The sequence below is a fragment of the Neophocaena asiaeorientalis genome, unplaced genomic scaffold (genome assembly GCF_003031525.2).
Source record: "Neophocaena asiaeorientalis asiaeorientalis breed wild unplaced genomic scaffold, Neophocaena_asiaeorientalis_V1.1 scaffold90, whole genome shotgun sequence".
NCBI lineage: Eukaryota > Metazoa > Chordata > Mammalia > Artiodactyla > Phocoenidae > Neophocaena > Neophocaena asiaeorientalis.
The window spans coordinates 706,467-726,592 of NW_020172445.1; the positions used below are offsets into that span (position 1 = coordinate 706,467).

Below are 20,126 nucleotides of genomic sequence, written 5' to 3' on the forward strand. Positions count from 1 at the left end.
GTGAATGAGAGTACAGGCATAACATGTCTTATTGCTCTGCGCCTTATTGTGATTTGCAGATGTTGCATCTTTTATAAATAGAAGGTTTGTGGCAATGCTGTTTTGTCAGATGATGGTTAGCATTTTTTTGCACTAAAGTTTTGTTTTATTTTTGGCTGTGTTGCGTCTTCGTTGCTGTGCACGGGCTTTCTCTAGTTGTGGCGAGCGGGGGCTACTTTTCGTTGTGCTGTGCGGGCTTATTGCGGTGGCTTCTTTTGTTGCGGAGCATGGGCTCCAGGCACGCAGGCTTCAGCAGTTGTGGCACATGGGCTCTAGAGCACAGGCTCAGTAGTTGTGGCGCACGGGCTTAGTTGCTCCGCGGCATGTGGGATCTTCCTGGACCAGGGCTCGAACCTGTGTCTCCTGCATTGGCAGGCAGATTCTTAACCACCGTGCCACCAGGGAAGTCCACTAAAGTATTTTTTAATGAAGTTATGTACATTGTTTTGTTTTGTTTTTTTGCTGTACGTGGGCCTCTCACTGTTGTGGCCTCTCCCGTTGCGGAGCACAGGCTCCGGACGCGCAGGCTCAGCGGCCACGGCTCACGGGCCCAGCCGCTTCGCGGCATGTGGAATCTTCCCGGACCAGGGCACGAACCCGTGTCCCCTGCATCGGCAGGCAGACTCTCAACCACTGTGCCACCAGGGAAGCCCATGTACATTGTTTTTTTAGACAATGCTATTGCACTAGACTATAGTGCAAACAACTTTTAGATGTACCAGAAAACAAAAAAAAATTCATGTGACTCACTTTACTGCGACCTTCACTTTATTGTGGTGATCTGGAACCGAACTCACAGTATCTCTGAGGTATGTCTGCATGCGTATATTTGGAGTCATTAGAATCTGACCCTTTTCCCCCTGGATCAGTTCCTCCTGCCTCCCTGGCCTGGCAGAGGAAGGGCTCTGGACACTTGTGTCACTCAGTAACAGCCAGTCCACTTGTCCTTGTATCAGCAGCATACATGACTTACAAGCTCTCAGAACCTCTGGCTTCACTGTCTCACACCCAGTTACAGCATCCTGCCAGCTGACAGCCATGAACCAAGCACTGAATCATATGTTCTCCAAAACCATCAGTGTATCCTCAGGACCACCCTACAGTGTACACTTATTCATCCCCATTTTTCTTTTTCTTTTTGGCTGTGTTGGGGCTCTGCTGCTGTGCGCGGGCTTTCTCTAGTTGCAGCAAGCAGGGGCTAAGCTTCGTTGCGGTGTGCGGGCTTCTCATTGCAGTGGCTTCTCTAGTGGTTCTAGGCATGCAGGCTTCAGTAGTTGTGGCACACAGGCTCAGTAGTTGTGGCTTGTGGGCTCTAGAGCACAGGCTCAAAAGTTGTGGCACATGGGCTTAGTTGCTCCGTGGCATGTGGGATCTTCCCGGACCAGGGATCGAACCGGTGTCCCCTGCATTGGCAGGCGGATTCTCGACCACTGCACTACCAGGGAAGTCCCCATCCCCATTTTTAAGATGAGCAAACCGAAGCTTCGGGAGGTCAGGAGACTCCCCAAGCTACTTGGCTAGAAGTGGTAGAGCTCAGATTTGAACTCCAGTCTGCTGGTCCTGAAGCCTGCTCTGACTCCATACCCTGTCTCTACAGCTGTGAAACTGAGGGTAGAAGTGGGGTTGAAACAGATCAGGGGTGAGAGGGTGGCGGCAAGGCCATGAGTGGGTATGTGTCAGGGCACTAAGAGGCTGGGCAGGATCTGGGGGTAAGGGTTTACTCCCTTTCACGTTGTCATCCTTTTTACCAAGGCCAGCAATGCAGCTGGACCTCTGTATTCCTAGGCATCCTAACCCTCTGGGCCGCCCATTTTTCCAGGTCTGGCCAATAACTGGTGTAGTGAGAAGATTCAGAGCACCCTCTAGCGGCCCACGGTGTATTGACACCTAAAACCCCGGCTGGCCAGGCTTCTGTGGAGGAGGCAGGAACTGGGGCTTCCACCACCCGCACTGGCCCCCAGCTCTGGGCTCTGCACCACAGACTTCTGGCCTAGTCTCCATCCTTACACACGTTTTCCTGTCTCACACTCTTTGTTCCTCTGTCCTTATCCATCTCCATTTGGTCCCCAGTCTTTCAGTCCCTATCTCTGCCCATCTTGGTCTCTCTCCCTCCCTCCTCAGTCTCACTCTGTTCCCAAAGAGGGACAGATGGCGGGCAGATGAACTGATGAAACAAAGTAGAAGGGTAGCATCCTAAAAAAAATTCAAAGGATGCTGAGACCTGCAAGCTGAGGGAGGACAGAAGGCTGGGAAGCAGAGTCCAGACAGCACGACCGTCAGGATTGTCCTTGGCTCCCAGCTGTGGGGTGACATCTGGGGCCTGTTGGCCACATAGGAGCAGCAGAGTTGGGTGGTGGGCAGGAGCTTCATTCCAACAGGAATGTTTCAGGTCCTGCTTCTCAGTCCTAGGAGGGGAACTAGATCCCAGGAGAGGGGGAAGGAGGATAAAACCCAAAGAGGTGCACAGGAGCCATGCTTTGGTGCTGAGAGAACCCATCAAGGCCCCAGCAAGGTCAAGGTCCAGCCTCTGGTTACCTGCCTCGCTAGCCCCCTCACCCTTCCACTGCCTCCTTCCTCTCATGCTCAGAGCAGAGGCTAGGCCAGGGCACTTTACAGCATCCAGAATACTTTTATTGCCAGAATCGAGGTACAGCCTGCTCAGAGCCCCATGTGGGGGCCACCACTCAGGAACAAAGGGAGAGACAGATGCTGGCTATGAATGCAACAGAGAAAATTCTGCTTCACAGAAACCTTGTAGGAGCGAAGCACAGTCCAGCCTGACTGTGGCTTTGGGGCTCCACCCCAGAGGCTAGACCCAAGTCTTGGCCTTTAGGCACTGCCCACTTGGGAGACCACCAAGGCAGATCCACATCCTCCATCCCTGCTATCACAGGGAGATCCATGCAGCACCTCTGGAGCAGGAAGAAAACCCCTAGGGGGCCCCTAAGGCACCTGGCTCTCTCAGGGGCCCACTCAAGTTTCTGGGCAAGTCCCTGCTGACTAAACACCACTGAGCTGCCTGGTGGGGATGGGTGCGGGGCAGAGTGGGCAAGAGTCCTACCTCCTCTCAGTCCTGTGCCAGCCCACGTGAATGCTAGAGAGATCCTGGGCAGGGTGGCAATGTGGTGGAGGGTCAGCAAGAGGGCAGCTCAGGGTGGCTCTGATTGGCCTTGGCTGCTTGAGTCCTCTTTCCTCATGAGTACCTAAAGGGCATGGCACCAGGCTCTGCTCTCACTCTTGAACCACAGCCCCAGGGCAAAGGGAGGCAGCATCAATACTGTGGGCAACAGCCCAACCAAGGAGATCAGGGCTCCTGGGACACAGCCCCGAGAACTGGGGGTCCATCTGCTGCCCAGCCCTGAGCTAGGCTGTTCTTAGAAGTAAGGGAGGTAGGAGTGAATGCCCCAGGGCCTGGGAACCATGGAGAACATAACAACCCACCCCTGCCTGCAGGGGGGAACCGGGCTGCCCCCAGAAAGCCAGTCAGGCTGTGTGAGCAGCTAGGCCACACGAAGACAGCAGCTCCAGCCACCCGTGGCCAGTAGCAGGCTGACTTGTGGCCAATGTGTGAGAAGGTACACCCTAGGGACCAGGAGCCCAACCTAGGGACCACAGTTAAGTAACATCCCTTACAAGAAAGCTGAGGAGCCAGGCCCTGGTGGGCGAGTGTGAAAAGGCCACAGGGGTAGGAGGAACACAAGGCCCCAGCACTGGGGATTGGGGCCAGGTGCCAGCCAATCCACCTGCGGAGCCAGTCCTGAGGTCACAATTCCACCATCAGCAGCATTCTTTCCAAGGGTCCCTCAAGTAACTTCAGACTGTCTTCCTTCCTCATTCCCAGAGAGGAAGGATAAAAAACCCAGCATTTCCCCACTTCACAACCCAAGATCCAGGGCCTTAGGTGATCAGTCACAAACTGCTCAACTCATGGGCCATGGTTGCCCCACAGGCCAGGAGAAGCAGTGGTGGCCAGCCCATCCCAGAGCCCTGCCCAGCACAGGAATCAGGGCCCGAGGAGCACGCGTTTCAGATAGGCCAGGGTAGTGGCGTTGGCCAGCATCGCGATATGCTCGGTGCCCGGCAGTGCCTGCAATGACACTTCTTGCTCCTGGCGGCCACACCAGGCCTGGCACTGCAGGGCGCTCTGCAAGTTCACAGTGCCATCACCATCACCAAAGCAGATTTTCGGGTCACGGTCCGGGAAGCTTTCATAGTAGAAGGAGTCTGGCGTAGGGACACCAGTGCCGTAGAGGCAGTGCAGTCGCACGCCAGGTGGCACCATGGCTTCAACCAGCCCCTCCGTGTCCTGCCGCATAAGCCAGCCGTCTTCGAAGCCGATGTCCTGGAAGAAGCGGCGATAGTCCTGCAGCGTGTAGTTGGCTGTGGGTGTGTGCACGAAGACCTTTTTGGGTGACCAGGTATAGTTGTAGGGCAGCAGCCAGCTGGTGGAGACGGCAGACCGCTGCTGCTCCCGGATCTTCAGAGGCCCAATGACCGGGATCCGGTTGTTGTCTCCTGCGGATAGAGGACTCCAGTCAGTCTGTGCTTGGGAATGCAAGCCAGCTGGGCAGCATGCTCACCGCCAGGGCCCCTGCCAGCCCCCAGCCCGGGCCTGGCCAGCACTCTGGCATCTCTATGCTGTTAACATGGTGACAACTCCCCTATTTCCCTGTATTTTTGCTCTATCTAGGAAGCACATGACCAAGATTTGTTTCTTTCCTTTTGCATTTTGTCACCAGGGATTTAGGCAGCTCACACCCACAGGGTGATTCATGGTAAAAACAATACCTTCCCCAGAGCACTTATCACCCAGCCTGTGGGTACTGACCTTGTCACAGGTGAATCAGCAGGTGGGCAGCCCAAAGACACAGTCACAGTCCTCTTAATCTTTCATTACATTGAGCTATGTAAACATTTTTCCCCTTCCTAGGCTCAGACCTACATCCAGCCAGCCCTGGTCTCATCCCACCCACCTGCCTGGCACTGACCTGGGCAGCCAGGCCTGCAGGAGACAGGGCAGGAGGGGAGGCTGCAGACAAAGTGAGAGTCTTTCTTACATAGGAATGCCAACAGCACAAACGCATCCACCAGCCAGTGAGATCGCCAGAGGATGAGCTGGAACTTGGGAACAGGGGCCTCTGCCCTGCTCAGGACCCACAGCCACCCATCACCCCACCACTGACTGCAGGCCTTCAGCTCTGCCTGTTGGGGCCTGGCTCTAGGAGCCCTCAGGAAAGGGAACTCCTAGCTAAGTGTCCACGACTACCACCCATCCTGTCCCACCCCCACTCCCAGACTGCCAGAGCCTGACAGCAGTCTCCCAGAATCTGAGGCAAAGCTCTAACTAAGGCAGGGGTCCCCAACGCCCGGGCCGCGGACCATTACCAGTCTGTGGCCTGTTAGGAACTGGGCTGCACAGCAGGAGGTGAGCAGTGGGCTAGAGAGTGACGATTTACCTACCACTCCCCATCACTCGCATTACCGCCTGAACCATCACCCCTCCCAAGCCCGCCACCCCCTCCGTGGAAAAATTGTCTTCCACGAAACCATTCCCTGGTGCCAAAAAGGTTGGGGACCACCGCTCTAAGGGGACTCATGGGGAAGCTCTGAAAGGGCCAGTACCTGAACTCCACCATGGTAACCTGTCTCAAACTCAGAAGGGCCCACATCTCTCCTTTCAGGTCCAGGCTGGACAGAGTAGGTAGCTGTGATGAGTCCTCACTATAATTGGATTCACTGTCCAGCTAATCCAGGGTGACGACTGGGAGAGGACTGATCATAACGATCAGGTGACCAATAAGCAGGTCAGGCAGTGGCAGTCACTTGAGGAAGAAAGCTCATCAGATGCTTGGTACAGCCCTGGCTCACATCCAGTCCTAGCAGAGGGAGGAAAGCCCTGGGGCTACAGCTGGTATGTTCTAACAGTCCTGAAAAGGCAGGTGGATTGGGGAGGAACAGGGAAGGAGCTGGTTTTCCCAACTGCCAAGCAAGCAGGCCCAGACAAATCTGCACCTGCTTCCTCTCTGTGTGGCCCACAGAGGCTCCCCGCTGCCACAGAGGGAGGTGTAACTCACAAACAGGAAACTGTAGCCCAGCCTTCCTTCTCTGGGGTGAAGGTGGGGATGAAGAAGTGAGGATGGGGGTAAGAGAGAGGGAGAAGGCTCCTCCAGAGAACTTTGGATCAAACCAAGTAAGGCCAGCCAGGACCAAGCTGTGTGTGTGTGTGTGTACACGTGTGCCCTATGACCAACGGTTATGCCACTCCGTGTACATGTTGTAAGAAACCTACACAGATAACAAGAGTCATCAGCTGGAGAGGTGAATTTAGAAGTAGTGTTATATTCTCTTTTAGAAAGAGATGTTTGGAAAAGAATACAACTCTGGATAAGGAAGGGTCCTGACCCAAGAGAAGAGACGTGAGGGTGGCCCAGGAGGCCACTGTAGAGGGAAAGAGAGTGTGCCATCTGATACCAGCACCCCCCATGCTGGGCCAGGCAGGGTCTTACCTGAGGCCAGGACGCGCAGGGTCTTGGCCACGCCCCCCCAGGGCGGACCCAGTGCCACAAAGGCATGGATATACTTGTCCTTCCAGGCCTGTGGCTGCTGCTGCAGAAAGTAGAGCGTGTACATGTTGCCCATACTGTGGGCAGCCAGCACCACGGGGCCCCCATACAGCTGGTGCATCTCCTCGATCATCTCGCGGAGGGCCAGGAAGTAGGGCCCGTTTTCATCTGCAGGCCAGAGCCAGGCGGGGGTCAGGCAGGAAGGGTCCTTGGGCCTGAACCACTGACTGTGTCTCAGGCCAGACCCAGGACTAGGTGGGTGGGGAGCGTGTGAAAATCCAGGTGGGGAGGGTCTGGTTTCCCCTCAATTTCCATGAAGAGAGAAGAAGCTCCTTTTCCCCTCCTCAGCCTCATTATCTCTCCCCAGGGCTCAGAGGCCCAGAAATCCTGGGCTGAGGGTGGGGGAAGGACAGGACCTGTGATGGCTGGGCTGGATGCCAGAGACACGGGAGAAGGGAAAGGCCCAGGGCCTTTGGTGGCTGTGACTTCCTCCTCTCCACCCCCCTCCCGCATGACCTCAGGGAGGAAATGAGAGCAACCACTTACTTGGAGCTCGGCGCCAGTCATAGGGGGCCCCCCGGACGTCCTCACCTCGTGTGTAGCCCCAGCCCACAAGGCTCTCCACCATGGTGTGGAAATAGGAACCTATAGACATAAATCCATAGAATCAGAGAGAGTACAGTCGTTGTCAGCTGCCCACACCACGCCTGCCAAGGAGACTGTGACACCTACAGCCGGGAGATCCCCGAAGGAGTGCTATAGGGCTCTGTGCCCACACTGATTAGAGATGGTTCACAGGCTACCCCCACTCAAACCAACAGGGCTCCTCCCACTCTCGGAGTCCATCAGAACCTCCATCCCCATTCCCTGGGGGCCATGAGGAAGGGCTACACACCCACACTGCTTTTGCTGGGGTCCAGGAACTCCAGTGAGAAGGTCTTCCCAAAGCCAGGGACACGCACATCCACACCATCAGGAAACTGGGTGGTGCGGGACGTTCGGTTGTAGACCAGCCTGCCAGGAGGGGATATTGAGCCAGTGACCCAGAGGTGACACCTAAGTTGGTGTGTCCCAATACTGTCTTGTGTCCTGAGCCATATTCCCTTCCCATCCTCAGGTCTGGTCAGATGTATAGGGGAGACCAAAAAGTAACAAAGCAAATTTGTAAAGCACAGATCAGAGTAACCACATCCAAATGAGGACCCCACCAAGGCTCACTCCAGAGACTGATTTCAGGACCCCTGTGAGGCAATATTCCCTTCTCCTCAATGTCACCCATACTGTCTAATGCAGGTCTTAGATATGGTTAGAGAGGGGTGTGGCTGCCAGGCCTGGCTCCGCCATGAACATCACACTTGACCCCAAAAGGCAGGCAGCCTAACTTCGCAGGCTCCCATTGCTCCATCTCCATGGATCCAGCTCCTGCCACCCACCATAACACAACACAGGGCAAAGGAGATGATGAATGCAACACAACAGAACCAGACAGAGAAACCCCGAGCACCTGTGGCTGCTGCGTGACTGGGTGGGCAAGGCCTGGAGACATGATGGGGACAGGGTGGTGGAAGACAGGAGGAAAGCCTTGTGCCAGGCCAGGAACCCTGCTCTGGCCTCCCTTGATACTATGGAGGCAAATGTGCCTGAGAAAACACAGGCTAGACCTGCAGTCCCCAGTTGTCCTGAGTCCCACCCACCCTTAAAGATCAGCCACAGAAAGCTGACAAGATACCCAACACTGGCCCAAATAAAAGTCCTGGGGACCCACTCTCTCCAGGGCAATCTGTAGATCATCCCAATGGCCACTCAGCAAAGTTCTAGAAAGCCAAAGTACTCTATGCTGGATGCAAGTCTAAACAGATCAGGGCCCAACAAAAGTAGATAAGCCCCTCTCAGTATCAGCCTGTACCTCCAACTGGCAATACCTGAGACCATGCTTCTGCAACAAAAATAGAAATGCGGATCAACATCCCAGAAATAACCCTGATCACACAAGGAGGAGGAAAAAGTCAACAAAGCAGGGGTCATAAACAACAGGGAAAGGCAGGGTGCCCAGAGAACCAGCTAGAACCAGCTAGTGTGTCTCCAGGGGAAAAAACAATCTTAATTTGAAAGACTCCATTCAGCTCAAATATTTATTGAAAACCAATTGTGTTTCTGGTCCTACAGCTTTAAAGATAAAAGAGACACAGTCCCTGCCTTCAGGGAGCTCAGGGTGGGCGGGAACCTTAGTTCAGAGGCACACAACTATGGGTTCAAATTCTAGTTTGTCACTTATTAGCTGAGTGACCCTAAGCAATTTTGTAACCTCTTTGAGCTTCCAGATTTCCTCATCTGTAAAACAGGTCTAAAAACAGCACTTGTTTCACTGGATTGCTGTAAGACTCAATGAAAGAAAGTATGTAAAATGTATAGTGTTTGCATTCAATAAGCAGTAAGTCTCATTACATGATTATCTTATTATGGAAGAAATATCCTAGGAAACAATGTTTGGCAGGCAGGGAATGCAGGTTAGAGGAGCAGGCATGTGGCCAGGGGGAAGGGGAGGTTAAGAGCTCTGGAGATAGACTTCCCTGGTGGCAAAGTGGTTAAGAATCCACCTGCCAATGCAGGGGACACAGGTGCAAGCCCTGGGCCGGGAAGACCCCACATGCCGCGGAGCAACTAAGCCCGTGTACCACAACTACTGAGCCTGTGCTCTAGAGCCCGCAAGCCACAACTACTGAGCCCATGTGCCACAACTACTGAAGCCCATGTGCCTAGAGCCTGTGCTCCGCAACAAGAGAAGCCACGGCAATGAGAAGCCCACGCACCAATCGCCACAACTAGAGAAAGCTCATGCGCAGCAACAAAGACCCAACGCGCGAGCAACGCAGCCAAAAATTAAATAAATAAATTTATAAAAAACTAACACACAAACAAAAAGAGCTCTGGGGATTGGCAGGGAGACTTCACAAAGAAAGCAGGCTTGGGTTTTAAAGAGTGAATGGGAGGGAGTTTATCAGGCAAAGGGTGTAAAGGGTGATTCCAGGCTGAAAGAACAGCAAGTGGAAAGGAATCCCCAAGGAGCTGGAGGGGGCAGGTGTGGCCAAGTCAGAGGCAAGGGAAAGGGTGGGGGCCAAGGCAGAGGCTGTGAATAGGGGCTGGAGCATAGAAACCACAAATAGGGCCTGAGGCACTGGAGAGGGTAGGGACAGGAGCAGCAGGAAAGGGAAGAAAGTTCTGTCTGGGAGAGTGCCAAGGTGGTGTGGACCAGACAGAGGAAATGGGAAGGGAGAGAGGTCAGTGACGCCGAGCCTGAGATCTCTTGAGGCGCAGGTGAGATAGAAATGGGCTCTGGAGGCGTCTCTAGACCGGGTCAGCGAGCAGCGCCCCACCTGTGCCCCAGCCCCCACCTGATATTGTCAATCCAGCAGTCAATGATGACAGGCAGCAGCAGTTCCAGGTTCAGCCAGAGTGTGAAGTAGCTGTCTGTCCTCTTGGAGCAGAGGTAGTGCACGACTGTCGGCTTGTCCAGCTTTGCCTCCAGCTGGTTGCCCAAATCACCGGGCACTGAAGGGGGACATAGAGCATGAATGAGACCCTGGGCCTGGCAGGCTGGAAACCCAAAGGCCTTCTACCCACGGCTATCCCAGGCTGCAGAGTAGGTGATATCTGTGGGGCTCCTAGGCACAAAAGCCTTTCTGTGTTCCCCATTTCTCTGATTACAGGAAATAGGCTTCATTCAGCCTCCATGACCTTTCCTGAGTTCCAACTGGCAGATTCATGCAGTTGTTAATTAGGGAAGGGAGGGGATGCAAGACAAAGGAGAAACAGTCATAGAGAAACCATAGTGCAGCCTTGGGGCAAGGTCCTGGTTCCCCATCAAGGGATACACACACACAACAATATCTTTGAGCTGTTTTGCAGATACTGAAACCCCCACCGGTATGCTGCAGACCCCAGACACGCTGGAACCAGAAGGTTGATGATGTTGACTCCCACTCACCTCACCACCAACCGATCAGAAGAATGTCCATGAGCTGATCACACCCTCTTGAACCATTACTATCAAACTTCTCACTACCCTCTCCAAGTTGGGACACACAGTTTTGAGGGCATTAACCTGCTGTGGCCCCCTTTGCCTGGCAAAGCAATAAAGCTATTCCTCTCTACTTCACCCAAAACTCTGTCTCCGAGATTTAATTCAGTGTCGGGGTACAGACGGTGGTTTCGGCTTCATAGGCAGGGTCTTGTATACTCTGAAAGAAGGACTGGGAAACAGGACAGAGCACTGGGCCACTTAACCAGCCAAAAATAAATCCAAAGAAGGCACTCCAGGATAGGCTCTGGAAGGGGGCAATGAACAGAAACAGTTGAGAGAAGCAGGCACCTGCCAGCCTACTGAGGTCCTCAGGGCTTGCTAAAGGCCAGAGCCCAGATGCTAAACCCTTCTAAAGGTTCCAGAGTGCACCTCACCGGGAGGGCCCTAGCATCTTAGCACACCTGTGTTGGAAATGACTCTCTTGAGGCAACACACCATTCCAGCTACAGCCCAATGGGGGTGGGTGTGACCAGGCTCCAAGGATGACTTCACTCTACTTATTCAGTCTATACAGAGGCCTGGGGCCCTTGTGACACTCAAACCCATCCCCTGCTCCCCCCTTGCTTGACTGCCTAACATTCAAGGCCCTTCACAGTCCATTGACTCCCAGTGACTTTTCAGGCCTCACCTCCTCCCACATGCCATTCTCTTGACACCTTCCAAACCCCATTTAGGATCCAGTGTTTGGCTCTCTGGGGCATTCGCTGGCCTCCAGCTGTGAACACAGCCCTGCAGAGGACAAGCTCTCCTTGTGCACCATCCCACTGTGTCCTCAGTGCAGCCATGGGAGGGAGGTGTGGCACCTGCATTCACCTCCCTTCATGATGTGGTGCAGAAGTGGGGAGTCCTCAGCATGACAGCCTCTAGATGAGATGCTTGTGGACTAGACAGGGCAGTGAAGAAACCTTGGTCACTGTTTCCACCAGAGAGGAAATAGCTGAAAGAGGAAGTCATCTGATCTGCTTTGCCTGGATACCCTTTGCCTGGCCAGGCCGTGTGGCCTCTAAAAATACCAATGGTCACTTCCTGGGTCCCTCTGTGCCTAGAACTAGATAAGAGCCATCCACATGCCTTTCACCTCAAGTAACACTGGGAAGAATATCCTTATTATGCCTACTTTACAGATAAGGAAACAAGCTGGGAGAGGTGGAAATAGCTTGCTATAGTCCCTTCCCCCACCCAGGGCCTTCAGTATCCCTTCTCTGGCCTCTGCTTCCTCTACCACCAATTTGAGTCCCACCCACAGAGACTGGTCACCCTTGGATGCTGATCCTCTGATGGCCAAGGTTAGGTCCCTGCTCTGTGTCCAGGAACAGCTTGTCTGCTGTCCACCATGGGGTTTCCCAGGATTAATGCCAATAGCCTCATTCTCTGAGAAGCTGGGCAGGTTACGATTCCAGTTGCTCAGTGCCTCTAGGTACAACCCGAGGCTCCTCTGCTGTGATCTAGGATAACTAAGAACTGAATGAATTAATGAGTGCATTTAGCACCAATACAGGTGAAAAGGCCTAGGACCAGTCCGGTCAGAGACCACACACTTCCCAATGCCACACCCTTCATACTCAGTACTCCTTAGGTCCACACAAGGCTCCCTGCAGGCCCCCAAGACAAAGCCCAGATGACCCAACCAGTCACGAGCCCTGCACCATCTACTCCTTCCCCCACTCCATTCCAGAGAGCCTGGACTGCTTAGCTCCCTCCCTCTGATACGTAGTTCCCTCTGCCTGGAACTCTCTCCTGGACTCAGCTCCAGCTGCGTACTCCAGGAAACCTTTCCTGACTGGGTCAGTGGATTCTCTGTGCCTGCCCAGCACAGACCTCACCTCTGGGAATCATCCTGCAAGCTTAGGGAAGGCAAGGCCAAATCTGCCCAAACTCCATGGTGAACCTGGGCCCAGCATTCCCTGGGAGCATTTCCTGGCCCAGAGCTCCTGGTGGAGGACCCCTGGGATCACACTGCCTGCTAACCCTACCCTTCTGTGATCTGCATCATCCCCATTAAAATACTCCCAGCAGAAAGAGCATGGGGGTCATGCTGCAGCAGACTCAGTATGTAATGTATACCTCGGCATGCCTCTGCTTTTAGGAGCCCTGGATGGCCACCAACACACTAGCTCTTCGTGGGAGTGATGGCCTGAATGAGGCACCCAAAGACCCCAAGACAGGGAGGTCTCATCCCTGCCACACCCACCACAAGGAAATACTACTGGCTCCTGGACAGTTGCCTGGGCCAGCAGCAAGGAGGAGGTAGGCAGGGGAGGTTGCCTAGCCCCAACATAGCGCAGTCCAAGTAGGTCTGGCAGGAGTAAGGGTACAGTATGACATCCGTTCATAGCCATTGTCTCAACCCCTCCCTCTGTCTATAGCCATCCTCAGATTCCCTTGGTCCTCCTCCCTCAGGCCCAATGCCACATATTTGGTAAGTTAGGGGAGAGCCCTGGTGGCAGGTTAGGAGAGCAATCCTTCCCCAAAGAGCTCCCTTTCAGTAATGCCCTCTGAAACGTGTCGGGCTGGAAGGGTGGAGGGAGACAGCGTCCAAGCCAAGCCCAAGTCAATGCCGAGGCCCCTGGGGACCAACTCCGAAGCCACCCTACCTCCTACCGGCCCTCAGGAGTGGGGCCAAAGAGCCTAGGTCTTTCCAGCTAACAAATGGGGATGAGGCGAGGATTGGGAATGAGATGAACAGGCGTACCGATGCGCAAACGGCTGGTAACCCTCCCACTTACCCCCATATTCTATAGGGTAAGATGACAAGAGTTTAACCACAACCGCGCCCAGCATAGCAGGAAGTGGACGGGCCGACCCAGATGACAAAACAATCATACGCTCCCTCACCCCGTGCTTAGAGCAGATGCAGACAGCCCCGCCCGCACCCCATCCAGCCGGACGCACGAGCGAACGGACCCACGACTGGACGCGCGCCTCACCCAGCACCACCGGTGGCGGACGTCCAGCCGGGAATGCCAGATCTGTGAGCATAAGGACTAACAGGAGGCCACTCGGGAGCAGGGCGGCGCGGTGAGGGCAGAGGCGGAGGCCCATGGCAGTGACCGCAGCTCCAGCTCCGAGGCGCGGATTCAGCTCTGGGGTCTCGCGCCTAGGCCCTGGCAGCGGCGACGCGCTTAACCCCGCCGCTCACAGCCTTCACAGAGGCCGGACCAATCAGGACCCGCCTTCTGCAAACGGCCTGCCAATAGGAACTCTCCTTCCCAGTCGGAGTTCGCTGCCCAGCCCCTACTCATCCCTGGCCAACTCCCTTAACCGCGCTGCACGCCGAGCGCATCGATGTACCGAGGCTCAGCCTGGCTTTCGCGCACGCTCTCAGCTGATCAGACCCAGCTCGCGTCTGCTGGGTACCCAGCCCAGCCCTCGGTACCCTGAGTCCACGCAGCGCAGCCCTCATCCCCGATTCCTGGCGCCTCCTTGACGAGGGATCTAGAATGCGCCGGGCTGAATGGGAATTCAGGGTCCAATGCTCGCCGCTACTGAACTACCCGGGTCAAAGCAAGAGGAAGAAGGGGAGAAGTGAGTCCCAGGCTGTTCTTGAGCATAAGGAGACTGACCAGGACCTTTGGGCAATTCCCAAGTCGGTTCTTTGCACCCTGCCCCGAGGGCATCTGGGTTCAAGCTACACTGGCCCAGGGGCCACCTGCTGTCTGCCCGGGAAGGGGCCCGGTCAGCGTGTTTCGCTTCCCAGTGAGAGTTCAGTCCGCCTGTTTCAGGGTCTGGAGTGTAGTATCACCCACCGCCCCGTGCACGCGCGCGCGCGCACACTCACACACACACACACACACACACACACACACACACACACACACACCCGCCGACTAAACAGTTTGCTCGCCGGGTTAAGAGAGGGCTTGAGCCTCAATCCTGTGCCAGCCCATCGGTTAGTTCCCCTGAAGACCGGAAGGGGTGTTGGGACCTCATGTCCCCCTACCACTCCCACCCCACACAAACCGGGGATCCAGAGAGGACACAGACTCTCTGTGCATAGAATCGGGGGCGGATAGAGTGGGCAAAGATTTGACAACCAGTAATATTCTGGTACCATGTGTCACTCTGGAATAGGGTGACCAGCATGTTTGGAGACTGGAGGTCTTGATCCTTCACACACCCCCTCCTGAGAGCCAGTCAATACCCTGGTCATCCCTGGCTGGTCCCAAGACCTCTATCCTGCCCCTTCCTTCCTCCCTCCCTCCTTCTCTTCCTTCCTCCTTCCCTCCCTCCCTCTCTTCCTTCCTTTCTTCCTCTTGGTCAACGGCTGACCGTTTCCAGCCTCTCTGCAGTGACCCTCAATGAATCTGCTCACCATCTTGGCCTGCCCCTCCTATATTCTTTCAGTGAAACACATTCGTGGTTGGAATACCCTCCTCCCTTAAGGTCCAACTATCTCCCACCTCAGACCCTGGCCCAGTGACCCCCTTTCAAAACCCCTGCCTCCCTCACCTCCATCCCAGGCCCCAGCAGAGGGGCTGCTGAGGACCAATCTGGTGCAAGCCCAGTATGGGAGACAATAGAGACCCTTCTGCCAGGGCAAGGACAGGCAGGAGTCCAGAGCCACGGGTTAAGTGGGGGTAGGGTACGGATCAGGACAGCCTGGGCTGCCTTGGACTCTGGCCACAGTCTGAATGTCTTGTCAGCCTTGCAGCCTCAGATGCCCATGGGCTTCTCAAAGGGTGGCCCTGTTCTTGGGAGCAGTTCCCTGTTGCCCCACTCCCATAGGCCCTGAAGATGATAGGACCATGGTCATTGGGGCAGGGGGTGCCAAGGTCTGGTCAGTAATAACCAGTGCTGGCACTATGGAGAGGGGTCAGAGGGTGAGGTTCCCTCATTTTCACCATGACCCCATCATTCACATGATCCCCTGGGCTGCAGACCCCGGGTCATCCTGCACTAAAGATACCTCCTTGAGTCTCAGACACACAACTAGGTGGTCACCAAGTTTTGCCAGCTCTACCATCCCAAAGCCACATTACCCTCATCTCCATACTAGCCTCCTTACTGATGTCCTAACTTATGCCCTTATTCCTGTGGCATTAAACATTAAATCAGGCCCCCATCACTGTCCACATAACCCCACTTATGACCCTCTCATTGCATGCATCATATGCATCTCACTCACAGTGAGTGAGGACCCTGGCGGGTATTCTGGTTTCCCCCAACTTCTACTCTCCCTCTTCCCCAACTCTCTCATCTCCAGCCTCAATGGCTTCCTTGCTGCCTAGAACAGGATATCCTCATTCTCCCTCAGGACTTCTGCACTTGTTGCGCTGGGACCACTTTGCAGACCCCACTTTTGGGGACCCAACTGATTTAGGTCTCAGCCCAGACATGATCACTGGCTTTGAAGCAGCTCCTGCCTAGCTCCCATTAGAATATAACTGCTGGAAGAGCAAGCCCCTCATTTGTCCTCCTCGGTTACCACCTGCATAATCCCTGGCACACAGCAGGTGCTTAATATATGTTGAATCAATGAGTGATGAACCCCCTTCTCTATAACCCTCTCCCTTTCCAAGATAGGGTCCTGGTGCCTGTCAGACCTAGAGAAGAAGATAAGGGACTGAGAGGTCCACAGGTTGGATGTGAATTCTGGGAAAGAGGGAGAGTGTTCTGTGGAGCAGAACATTCTGAGCAAAGGCTAGAGGTGGGACTGAGGAGCCAAGCCAGTTGTGGTATCTTCCTCAGGTGAGAATCCAGCCAGCAGCCTCTGCCCTCCTCTGTAACTGGGCCCTCTGCAACCACCCCTCCCTCGCCCCAGCTCCAAGCTTCCCTACCTGAACCAGGTGGGCGGCTGGGCTTGGGGCAACCCAATCAACACCAGGGCTTCTAAGCTGGTGTGGTAGCCACAGCTAAGTCTATTTGGAGGCAAATGATTCTCCCTAAAGGTCACAGCTCAGCAGCCTCCTATTCCTCTGCTGCCAGAGCCTCCCTAGAGTCATGAGAGGCCAACACTGACCCAATAATGACAGAACCCTGGGGCAAGGGGCCCAGAACAGGGCCTCTAACCTGGTCTAGGCATCAAGGAAGGCTGCCTGGAAGAAGAATTATTAGAGATGGGTCTTGATGGATAAGTAGGAGTGTGCCAGGAAAACAAAGGGATGATGAAGTAGGTGGGTGCTCCAGGCAGGGAGCTTAGCATGTGCAGCAGTCTGTAGACCAGAAGAATCACAGCAGTGTAGAGCACAGTGGTGGGTGAAAGTGTAACAGAGCAGTTTGAGGGCCCTGAAGACCAAGCTTAAAATCCTGGCCTATGTCCAGAGAGCCAGGAGCCTCGAAGACTCTCAAGCGGGAGGTAAGTGGCCTGGGGGGCGATGTCAAGGGCTTCCCCTTTCACCTGGGGCGTCCTCCGGTCGAGCCTTCCAGTGCCAGCTCCTCCTCCCTGCCCCGCAACACCTGGCTCCGTCTACAGAGTCAGTGCGCCCTCTGGTGGGTACTCAAAGGCTATTCGGCGGCAAAGGCGTGGAGATGCGAACCCCAGGGGAACCTAGTGCGCTTGCTACTCTGGAGGCCTGGGAGGTAAGGAAGGGTCGCAGCTGGCCCAGCTGGGGGCCGCTGACCGCGAGGGTGGGGATGGGCCTGGGCCGGCGAGTGTGGATCGCCGCGAGTGTGGATCGCCAAGCAAGCACCCAGTGTCGAATCCTCTTCGACAGCGGAATATTTCCCAGGAGGGAGCGAGGAGGGGGTTTTACACCATTCCTACACGCCCTGGAAGTCCACGAGAAGAGCCACACTCCCCTGGTGAGGAACCCCACCCTGTATCTGCCCAGACTTTCACGTACCTGCGGCTGGAGCGCCGGCTGCCTTAGTGGCAGGCTTCCAAGGGCTGAAGTGAGGATAGGATTCCGCTAGCTTGCGGGCAGGCTCGATGGACCAAGTTCCTTTTTCCCAGGTACCCAGAGTACGGTTTGCCGTTGGAGCCTCGCTGATTCTTCCCGCGCACCGTATCTCCGATTCATTCATTCGTGATTCGTGAACACTAGCTAGTAGCGGTGTGGGGCTGGGGGACATTTATCAGTGAAATACAGAAATCTCAAACTACAGTGGGGACCCCTGCTAAGGAGGGATGTGCCTTGAGAGAGGAAAATTTGGAGGGAGGGCAGAGGTTAACTAGGGCAAGGGTGTGTTGGGAGGGGAGGAAAGGGCACAGATGAGACTCTAGTGAAAGGCCCTGTGGCCCCAGGGAAGGTTACTTTTCATGGATACGGGAAGAGAGCTTAGTCAACCATTCATTCATTCTTGAGCCTTTGTGCCTGGCAGGCCCAGTGATAGGCTCTGGGGTTGAGCCTTTCCTCCAGGATCTGATATTCTCGCGGGTGGGTGGATGGTGGGGTAGGGAGACAATAAACGATTTATCTTGTTAGTAGCTGGTTTAGTGCTGGCAGAAAGGAGACATGAGAGCCGGCTGGGGGACAGGAGTGCGGGTTGTTTAGTATTAATGGTGTGATCTGGGAGGACCCATCTGAAGATGAGTAAGGGAGCTCAGCAAAGCAGGAGGCCTAAGGTTGTTTTAACGAATTTAGTTTTTCAAGAGTCCAAACATCGGGAATTGTCATGTAGGTGGAGGCGGTTGGACAGGTGCACGGGAGTTTTGGGGGAGCCGCCCCACGCTTGGGGTTACTACCCCCGCAGGGACCTGTACACGCATGAATGCCTCTCCAATGGGAATGCGCTCAGGACGGCACCTCGAGGGGGAGGCTTCCTCGGGAACCCGGCTTTGAGACCCGCGCTGAAGGAAGAATATGGAAGGGCCCAGCGCGAAGGTCTGAAGGTTGAATGGATGGGGGGGCCAGGAAGGGTGAGATTTAGATCAGGTAGCGCCGGGATGGCCCGGGGCTCCGTCGTCTTGGAGCAGAGCCCAGTCCGGAGCCTGACAAGGGGCAATGCACGCCAGGGAAGTTTTAGGAGAGGCTGGGGTGCTGTTGGGGTGAAGTGCAATTAGCTGCAAGGGCGTGGCCGGGAGGAAGGCCCGATTTAGCCTGGCGCACGCGAGCTCCTGGCTGGGTGGGGGAGGGGCCTTAACTAGCGGTTGCGCCCCGCCCACTGAACAAATATTTGACATTCCAGGCTTATCTAGAGGAGGGTGGTACCCGAAGAGCGCATTTCCTCCTCCCCCCGGGCCTGATTGGCTTAGCGCCTCCGGGGGTGGGGTCAAGCGGGTTGGCAGTAGGGTGGCGGTCTTACCACCGACAGCGGAGCGTGGTCATTCGCCTACACCGCAAGGGGAAGGGCTGGTCGCTCTAAACCGCTGGAAACCCGGTCTACTTACCTCTCCCTTCCAGCCGCCGTGTCCCGGGCGCCCTCAGTCTGTTTATCCGCCAAATGGGGACGCGGTGCAGTTTGAATTAGTGGGCAAGGCCTCGGAGGCGCCTCCTCTACGCTCTCAGTTGTCTGAAGGTCCGAACGTAGCGCCCAGCTTGTCCGAAAGCGTGAGGTGCGGCTCCCGCCCCAGTTCCGTCTCGGGCTTGGCAACCCTCTGTGTCTGCTCCTGCCGGGCTGGAGCCCCTTCTTCCCGCCGGATTCTTCTTCAGTTTCTTAGTCACATAAACGGGAGAATTCGGGAAAATCCGGGGCGGACTGGAAACTCGCCGTAAAGGAGCTTCACCAAGCCCGACAGGGCGAAAGTGTGCTGGGAGCCCTCCACGAAGGGCTGTCCGAAGAAGAGATGGAGAATTTGTGGCTCCCTTAGGCACATTGCACTTTTGCCTCTAGCCCCCACCGGCCAGCACGCTCACATCTCCAGGCAACAGGCCTGTAGTCAAGGGGGAAGGGCGAAAAGAGGTGGCAGGCCTCACGTGCGGTAGGGGTGAGGCTCCTTGCCAGGACCATCCGGCTCAGCGCCGGGGAGCCGCTCTCGGGAGCTGGGGCCGGGGATGGGGGAGACGCGCTTCTTCCTTCCCCAGCACCGAGGCCTGCGCACCTCCGACCGCTCTTTGGCACCGCGGGCACTTCCTGGAGCCAGGCTGAGGCCCAGCCTTCGCACTTGTGTGCACAAACCCTTTCCCCTGACCTCTGGTGAATACTCAAATGGGTTTAATGATCTCTTGTGCTTCCTGCCACCCTCCCCCCACACCAGTCGACCTCTGGCGACCCCCCCTACAAGCCTTTGGGTGATACCTGGTAACTCTTACCGGCCCCTTTGACCTTGGGTGACTTCTTTTACCCCTCCAGACCGGCCGTCGTGACCCCCACAGCCTCCAGACTGCCTCCTGGTGATTTTCACAAGTCCAAAGGACCCTTACGGACTAAAAAATGCCCCTGGTTTTACTCTTTCCTTGGCGGAGGCCCGGTGGGGGAGCGGAGAGGGAAGGGGGTCGCCCCAGAAGTCAGGCAGGGCCCGCTGGGGGAGTGCGAGCCCAGGCCGGCCTTGTGAGTGTGCGCGTGTAGGGCTAGAGTCTAGCGGCCCACCGTCATGGTTCCCGGGGGCCGCCCTCGGTCACGTG

General features: G+C 55.5%; 1 protein-coding gene across 4 annotated transcripts; it reads right to left on the minus strand.

Annotated features, from left to right (window-relative positions):
* Nucleotides 1–2,648: 2,648 nt before the first annotated feature.
* PLA2G15 (phospholipase A2 group XV) lies at nt 2,649–20,081 on the minus strand. 4 transcript variants are annotated; one of them, XM_024733538.1, is made up of 7 exons: nt 18,953–20,081; nt 17,466–17,683; nt 9,995–10,151; nt 7,498–7,616; nt 7,149–7,247; nt 6,546–6,770; nt 2,649–4,554 (listed from the first exon to the last, which is right to left on the minus strand). In XM_024733538.1, exons 2-7 carry the CDS (start codon nt 17,644–17,646, stop codon nt 4,043–4,045), a joined length of 1,293 nt encoding a protein of 430 aa, XP_024589306.1. In that variant the 5' UTR covers nt 17,647–17,683; nt 18,953–20,081; the 3' UTR covers nt 2,649–4,042. The 4 variants fall into 4 exon arrangements, with proteins under 4 accessions (XP_024589306.1, XP_024589311.1, XP_024589302.1 ...); XM_024733543.1 differs by lacking the exon at nt 18,953–20,081 and having other exon boundaries at nt 6,546–6,645; nt 7,502–7,616; nt 17,466–18,057; XM_024733534.1 differs by lacking the exon at nt 18,953–20,081 and having other exon boundaries at nt 17,466–18,055.
* Between the last annotated feature and the right edge of the window lie 45 nt (nt 20,082–20,126).